The sequence below is a fragment of the Electrophorus electricus genome, chromosome 2, assembly GCF_013358815.1.
Source record: "Electrophorus electricus isolate fEleEle1 chromosome 2, fEleEle1.pri, whole genome shotgun sequence".
Classification (NCBI taxonomy): Eukaryota; Metazoa; Chordata; class Actinopteri; order Gymnotiformes; family Gymnotidae; genus Electrophorus; species Electrophorus electricus.
Window position 1 is genome coordinate 33,091,406 of NC_049536.1, and position 8,594 is coordinate 33,099,999.

Consider the following 8,594-nt stretch of genomic DNA (forward strand, 5'->3'; position numbering starts at 1 on the left):
ATCTGGTGGACAGAGTTACATCTGGTGGATAGAGCCACAGCTGGTAGATAGAGTCCCGGCTTGTGGATAGAGTCACGGCTGGTGGATAGAGTCACATCTGGTGGACAGAGTTACATCTGGTAGATAGAGTCACGGCTGGTGAATAGAGTCACGGCTGAATTAATTCAGCACGGCGAGTTGCACAGCTTTGCTTCAATATTGTGTGTCCCGCCATGGATGTTAGAGAAAGAGATAAAAATCTGGCACATTGACACATCTCAGTGTCTTTGAACAAAAAAAACATAGAACCTGGAAATCAGGCTCATCCTCTACATACTGCATGCACCATAAAGAGACAGACAAAAGTGCCCTGCACAGACCAGGAACGTGTTTATTTGACTTTCAGAGAGTTTATCACTGCTACTTTTGATTTCCTGAAGTAGCCAAATGCATAGGCCTATTGTCTAGTTAACGACAAGTACCCAGGGTGGCAAGTTATTTATTTCACTTAAGAGTGACAAAGTCCCATTAAAATCTGTGGTATGTAAAAAACAAAAACGTATTAATTTATTCATTGTTGGCAATTAGATTACAAATGAGGTATGCGCTCTGCGCAGAACTTGCGCAGTCACATCATCGGGACGAGCATGCTCGTAGACTCTCGCTCCAGAGCAGCTGGCCACCGCCTCATTACGCTCACCGTGCGCTGCGCTGAGACATCGCCGGCAGCGCCCTGTCGGATATATAAACCCGCTGCAGACAGAACAATGGCTCGCAAGCGAGTTACAGTCGTCGATACGTTAACGCAACGCTATTGAAATCACCAGCTATGAATCATGTGTCTTATGTTTCTCTCAAATTTGCTTGTGAGCATCCTCATTTCCGGGCTCCGGTCGTCCATAACGAGAGCATCGCTCGGTACGTACCAAGCCTGTAACTTGCACAGTTCGTTATATCTGGTCGTTGCGGCTGTGTGAAGCGGGACGTGCCGCTCGGAGTTTTCGGAGCAAAGTGTCCTGAGTGGAGAGGAGAGGGAGAAGGGACCGCTTTTCTTCATTAGACACAGAAAGCGCTTTTATATTGTTTGCAACCTATTTAGCATTTAGCATCATCTTGCACTATTGAAAATCCACATTTTTACCAATACTGAGATTTGGAATCAAAGTTACAAATAGGCTATAATATACCAAAAAAAAAAAAAAAAAAAAAATTGTTATAAGATATAACAAAATCAGCCTCTATGATAAGCAAGCCAAATGAAACTTGAACAGTGTGCTAGTAGACATAGTCTGCATGTAATGAAACATCTATAAGAATAGCTTTTTACAGGTGCTGAACAGTAAACTGCTTGTGTTAATTAATTTAACATTATTAGAGAAAAAGTATGTATGATTAGATGTCATATATATTACTGCAGCAGCTGATCAGCTCATGAGACATATGATATGGTAGGATCAGCCCATGAGACATAATGCGATGTTCTTTGCTTTGTGTACGTGGGTGTGTGATGGTGTTTGTCTGTCAGTGGAGAATGAATCCGGTAGGGCTGCTGTTCCAGTGTGGGTGGAGCCGGATGCCACTGCACCATCACACACATGGAACGGGAGCGCTCTGGAGGTGGAACATGCGATAACATACCCCTCTCGCCTCATCTACTACCTGAACGAGGACTCAGAGAGCACTTACCACAACCTGAACACCCAGGCAAAGACCCCCAGCCAGCAGGGCCAGGTGAGTGTGACCAACACTCCCCCAGACGACAGAACTGCCGTGAATCATACGTTTGACAAAATGCCGCAGTATGGTTGCATGTTCCTTGCGTCTCTGCTGAAGCCCGGTCTGTTGCTCAAGATATTGGCTTGTGAGGATTGCGGAGTGTGTTGCCGTGTGGATGAGCATGTTGTCTCTCGAGCAGCTGGCAGCAGCTCATCTCACTGGCAGTCTGCATGATGCCAAACTCAGTTTACTGAAAAGCCACAGTGGTGAAGGACCGGTTTTTTTAACCCACGCGACCATGTGCAGAAGGCTCTGTGTGCGTGTTTAGAGCTGCCGTGTTCATGCTGCTGAACAGAGTTGTGAAGTTCTTGTGAACATGGGCCTTCTGCTTCTCTCTTCTGTAGGCAGTGCACTTGGCTGAAGCTTCCTTTCAACTTGAGTCATTTGGGTCTAGATTCATACTGGACCTCACACTGAACACGTGAGTATTATCTTGAATCGTGATAAATTACTCTGTCTACAAAAGGAGCACAACCGTCAGGCCTAACCGTTTAACATTTTGTTTGCAATTATTATCTGTTACAGTGTATATGATCTGTTATAGTATTTTACACTGTGGTATCCAGAAGGTCTGTTATAGACATGTGTGTAGTGCATGGCACATAGTCAGGTCACTATCAATGTGTTGCAGTGCCTTAGTTCAAAGACATGACTATGGTTTAGAGGGGTGTGGTGTGACGTAACGGCTTTCTGCTGATGCTCTGTGGGAGTAAGGACGTGCTTTAAGCAGTAGAACGGTTTAGTTACTTCACTGAGGAAACCTCCCGTTGGAGAGTAGGAGATGTGTCTGCAAGGTGACTGGTCCATCATGTGCTTCTCTATACGCATGCCTACCGAATCTTCACTAGGCCTGTGCAATCCCAGCATGGTCTAATTAACTTTATTTTAAGTGCTGTGGTGACACTTTGCGGACGATCATAAAGATAGCTAACTCACTGAGTATTGCCATGTGTTAAGTGTTCAATGTCACAGCTGACAAATGAACTGTTTGTTGACTGGGGTCATTTACCATTAGTGAGAGTGGAGAAACAGCAGGCCTGAATGCTTTAAAATCTGCAGACAGAGATAGAATTTTGAAAGGTCATTCATTTTGCTGCAGCAAATCAATGGCCAAGCTAATACATGTTTTTTTTTATGAATGGCCACTGCTGTTATTATTTTACTAGTTCAATATAGGATAAAGATGTCATTTAAAGTCTCGGATATCCAACGGTACGGTCATAGTCAGAACCACACCATTCTGTGGTACTGCGGTACAGACAGTAGCAATCAGTTAGTCTGGGGACTCTGGTTAGTGTCCTGAGCAACTGGGATTACCGTAATTGAGTAGAGAGAGAAGAATGTCTCTTTAAATCTAGTCCCTTAATTGACATGCAGAAAACACATTCCGCACAGGCGAGGGAGTACAGGACAGCTCTCTGTCTCTCTTATTCCTGTGCTCTTTTTGCCTCTCTTACACACATGTAAAGTGATGTAGCTATTTATTTTTAAACTCTTATTTAAAGGAAGACTGGATGACTGAAGTAATAAGGTGCCTTTTGTAGCACTGATTCCCATTTCCTGCTTAACGTTTGGAGCATAACACTGTGGGATTTCTGTAAGAGACATTGACCCTTCCCCAGTTTGGGAATCCCATTCACACAGTGAGGCCTGTGAGTCAAACCTCAAAATGTTAGTGGTTGCAGCTGCGTTTGTGTGTGTATGTGTGTGTATGTGTGTGTGTGTGTGTGTGTGTGGGGGGGGGGGGGTGTTCTGCCTGTACTCTGCCTGACTGTGCGACAGCGCGGATCTAAATATAGCAGTCTCCCTGGATGGAGCCAGTCACTTCTACTCTTGGAGTGTTAGCTGCCGCCTTGCCTGCACTGCACCTGCTCTGCACGCCTCTGCCCGTGCCATGACAGCAGCGTGCTAAAATTAACCCGCAGCCCTACCGCAGCGCCGCACATGGACACAGGCACCTGCAGCTGCATTAAACTGATGTCACTGATTCCCGTGCAATCACCCATTTGATATCCGTGGCAGCTAACGGTACAGTGAGATTCTGGGAAAAGCATGCAAATAGTGTGGGAATGTTGATGACATACTCCAGGCATGGTGAGGGTTTTTTTGTTCTGTTTAAGCCATTTACACACCACATACTAGCATTGAATAGCTCTCTCTTGAACGCATGCAGACACACACACACACACACACACACACACACACACACGCACACACTTGTGCTAACATACTCATGCCCGCATTAACACAGTCACATCGTTACGATAGTCTCAATTTTATCCGCATATTCTTATGTGAGGTCACAAAGATCCACACATGCTCACACAAATACAAAGACATGCACAAACATGGACACACACAAATATACATGCACACTCCTTTGTATTAGTCCAAACAGACATGTGTGATAGAAGATATTTCAATAAGAAAGGTTGTTGGAACAATATGTATATGTGTTGTGCTGTGTTGTGTGTTGTGTTGTGTTGTGTGTCGGGTTGTGTGTGTGTGTGTGTGTGTGCATGTGTGTGTGTGCTTATTGTCTTGCTGAGTCAGATGCAGGCTTTGTGAGGCCCTGTCAGAGGGCATCGTAGCTGAAGGTCAATCCAGACCAATCTCATATTTACGCTTCCTTAAAACGTACTTATGCACGCACACACACATACACATCTGCGCAGTGCACCTCCACCACACACACACTCTCTCACTCTCTCGCATATAGTCAGTTCATTCCACCCTCCTGTGTCTTATGAATCATCATGATCATTGTCTTCCAGCTGTAATCTCAGCTCCCTTTGGACACATTTTTATGTTTATCCGGTTCTGGATGTTAAGCAGGAAGTAATACATTTTGGTTCAGGTGAACTAGCTTCAACTGAACTAGCTTACATTAAATTGACTGCCTGCTTATGGGATTTCAGAAGTAAAGTCATTGCTTTTTTTATCTGGCTGGGTTGGTAACAGGATCAGAATGATAATGTTACTTTGGTTTAATAGTTGCGCTATATTTTAATCCCTTTTTTCCGTAATGACTCAATAACATTGCTATCAAATTAATTTCATTTAATCGCAGACAGATGTAACTAACCTTTTTGGAGATCAGAAGGCAACGCTTTAGAAAAAATACTTTAATATAATAGATATTAAATTAAAAGGAACAGAGAGTATTATGAAGTTATGAAGCATCGCTCATTTTATGTAGCACTAAGCATAAAGTGTCCATGTGTTTTTGACTGCTAAGTAAGCGTAATAATGTACAAAAATACACAGCAATACCTTTCATGCCCAGCAAACATTCATCTTTCTGTGAAATATGCATGCTAAATGTGTGTGTGTGTGTGTGTGTGTGTGTGATTGTGTGTGTGTGTGTGATTGTGTGTGTGTGTGTGTGTGTGTGTGTGTGTGTGTCTGTGTGTGTGTGAGTGTGTGTGAGTGTGTGTGTGTGTGTGTGTGTGTATGTGTGTATGTGTGTGAGTGTGTGTGTGAGTGTGTGTGTGTGAGTGTGTGTGTTTGAGTGTGTGTGTGTGTGTGTGTGTGTGTGTGTGTGTAATGATTCACTAAGTCTGCTGTTATATGCTATAGTTTAATCACCCCACATTTCTAATTTTCTATAGGGCTGGATAATATATCATAATGATCTTTGTCATTCATTATCTCATAAGTGGCTTTACCCATACCAGTATCACCTAAGGCTGCAGTATACAAACCTGGCCGGACTTTATTTTGCTATTATTATTTTCTGCTGCATGCTCCTTGACTGCTCTCAGACATTCTTGATTAGTGCCCTGTAGATGTTCTAATGAACCACAGCATTCTTTTTATCCAACAAATGGAAATGATTTTGATTCAAATAACACAGGCCTGCCTATACGCGTGTTGCTGGTTTGCCAGCAGGCTTTTAATTCACTGCATTCACAGTATGCAGCAATATTGCGATCACAATGTATTATTTTGTACATACTCTTGTGTACTGTGTCCCATAACTGGACTGGAATCACAACCATATATAAAAGTGGATTATTACAGTATTAATTATACTGTACATGAGCAAGACACTAAGTGTTACAGTTATAGCCAGAATTATTTCAGGCAGTATGTTGAGATTTGCGGACCATTCATCTGCCCTTCTGTAGTGTTCTGGACTCCTGTACCAGAGCAAAGGATCAGCCAGAGGAAGTCATGATGATCGCTCTCTGTCTGTGTTACAGTGACCTGCTGGCCTCCAGTTACGTGGAGATTCACTATGAAGAGGGCAAACCCATCCTGTCAAAGGTAATGGTCACTGCTCTATGATGTTGGTCTCCTGTTCTCAATTTGCTTTAGTGGAAGTTATCTAAATTACAAGTGTTTTATGTCTTAAAAAATAGATTTTTTGATGCAAATTGTAGCAATTTACAAAAATTAACTATTTTAAAAGTGTTATTAAAATCCATAATTAATAGGTAAAATGAGCTTTTAAAATATGAAGAGCAGGTAATAGAATGTAAAGGTAGTGTTGAATTTCACTGAGGGAGAGGTAAAGAGAAAGAGAAAGAGAGAGAGAGATTGTGTTGCTGAATCAGCAAATGGGCAGCTGGAGCTATCACAGTGCTGACTCATCAGAATTCTGCTACCCTGCAGTTCAGGTCACATGACTAGCAGCCATTACTCTGCAGTAGCAATGCAGCGTGAAAAAGGTGACAGAGAGAGAGAGTGGGAGTTAGTGGAGAGTTTTCAGCCTGAGATAAACACTGTAAAGAAGAAGAACGGCGGCTGTAGATATGAGACACACCCATAGCCACATACCCACATATACACAGTTGTGAACAATAACATGCTGCATCATTTGCAACATGATGTAGTTAAAACAACTGTAACAGACACACAACATCCCTGCTGGGATGGGATGACAGATAAGCACCATGTCACTAGGTACCAGACAGTCAGGAATCTGTTTGGTCAGAATAAGGTAGTAGTGTCATGTAAGGGGTAAGAGACATATTCCAAGGGCAACTAGATACCAAACTGAGAGCACAATATAAAGCAGACATTAGCATTAGTATAATCGGGGCTTCTAAGTATTGCCATTAGCAGAGTCAAACAAGAGGTTATCATACAGGGATATTAGGCCCTGAGTTTCTCAATTACACAATTTAAACATTTTGGCATACAGTGTGCTACTCCCACTGTGAGCCCTGGCTTGTCAAGGTAGTATCTCTGCCAGCCTCGTGCACTTCTTTGTAGCACTCAGAGCTTTCACAACTGAACCCTTGTTTGAATATGAACTGGGAGTCTCTTTTCCTTACTAATTGTTATATATATTATGTGTGTGTATATACTACAATTCATTATTGTTTCACTCTGCTTTTCTCGTTTTACCAGCATGGCATTTTTCCATCTGTTTGTGTGTGAGTGTGTGGGTGTTTGTGTGTGTGTGTGCATGTGTATGTGTGTGTGTGTGTGTGTATTTGTTTGTGTGTGTTTGTGTGTGTGCGTGCATGTGTGTGTGTGTTTGTGTGTGTGCGTGCGTGCATGCATGCGTGTGTATGTGTGTGTGTGTGTGTGTGTGTGTTTATGTCTGTGTATGTGCATGTGTGTGTGTGCGTGCATACATGTGTGTGTGTGTGTGTGTGTGTGTGTGTGTGTGTATGTGTGTGTGTGTGTGTGTGAATGTATGATCTGTGGGCTGTGTTTATAAATCCTTCATAAATCTCTGTCGAACGGGTCCTGCTTGCTTTTGTGATGCTTTGCTAACTACAGTTCTTCTTATGGCTGTATTTACCCTGTTGGTCCTGTATGCAAACGCCACACCAGAAACAGAGCTGGAGGACTTTGGACTGCTCCATGAATCCACTCTTTGTAGGGCATTTGCCCTGCCTTCAGAAGTTCATGGTCTGTGTGTGTGTGTGTGTGCTCTTTCAGGGTGGAGAGCATTGTTATTACCATGGTCAGGTGAGAGGGAATGACGCCTCTCTGGTAGCTCTATCCACCTGTAATGGCTTACAGTGAGTATACGAACAGCACATGGACTCTGGTGGTCCCACTGAGCAAAACCCTCACTGCTCTTACTGACTTTCTACTGACATGTGCCCACCACTCTCTTGCCCAGCGGCATGTTTGATGATGGACTCCATTTGTATCTGATTGAGCCCTTGAAGCAGACTCACTCTATCGTAAGTCCTTTTCATAACGACTGACAGAATAGTAGTTGAACACTACAGCATTTATTGCTACTTCTGTTTCCATCACTGAATTGAATTTTAATGTTTGGAAAGCTATAGGCATTAGTTCCACCAGTAATATCACTAGACCCAGAGTTTCTGTTTTTACAGCCCACTGTAATCAGATGTGATTACTTGTAGTTTGTGTCTACTGACCCGAACAAGTCCCGACTGTATTCACAGTAAATCCATCACTTATCATTGTATCTTTGTAGTCTAGGCTACTGTGGAAAACGAGATATTTTTAAGAAACCAAGCTTCTTCATAGTAGATTGTCTGATGAGTGTGATGAGTCTGACGAGTGTCTGATGAGTGATGTCTGTGCTTTAGAACGGTGCCGCTCGGCCCCACAGGTTACGCAGGGGCCCCAGCCTGCTGCTGTCTCCAGGCCGAGAGCATGCAGGTACTTTCTCAGCATGCTCCTCTCAGCCAAACGTATCCCAGTTCTTCTCGCATAGACAACGGCAGCAATGGCCTAGGTCCATGGTCCTCAGCTTGGGTGGTGTACTTCCACATATTAGCAACTTTATTTTTCAGAACACACTTATCCAGCAGTAAAGGAGGCTCCATTGAACATACCCAACTATATCCAACAGGTTGTAGACTAATTCAAATCAAGTTTGGGATTTTGGAAAATATGTT

At 43.1% G+C, this 8,594-nt stretch overlaps 1 protein-coding gene across 4 annotated transcripts in view; it reads left to right on the forward strand.

Moving 5' to 3' along the window:
• Positions 1–657: 657 nt before the first annotated feature.
• Positions 658–8,594, forward strand: part of LOC113582325 (disintegrin and metalloproteinase domain-containing protein 23) — a 27,566-nt gene continuing 19,629 nt past the window's right edge. For all 4 annotated transcript variants that reach the window (XR_004775307.1, XM_035520013.1, XM_035520018.1 and 1 more), the window contains exons 1-7: positions 658–897; positions 1,505–1,710; positions 2,100–2,176; positions 5,961–6,024; positions 7,654–7,736; positions 7,841–7,904; positions 8,283–8,355. Coding sequence is in view for 3 of the 4 variants with exons in the window: in XM_035520013.1 (XP_035375906.1) it covers positions 816–897; positions 1,505–1,710; positions 2,100–2,176; positions 5,961–6,024; positions 7,654–7,736; positions 7,841–7,904; positions 8,283–8,355 (649 nt within the window). In the remaining variant the exon portion in view is untranslated. The remainder of the gene's footprint in view (positions 898–1,504; positions 1,711–2,099; positions 2,177–5,960; positions 6,025–7,653; positions 7,737–7,840; positions 7,905–8,282; positions 8,356–8,594) is intronic.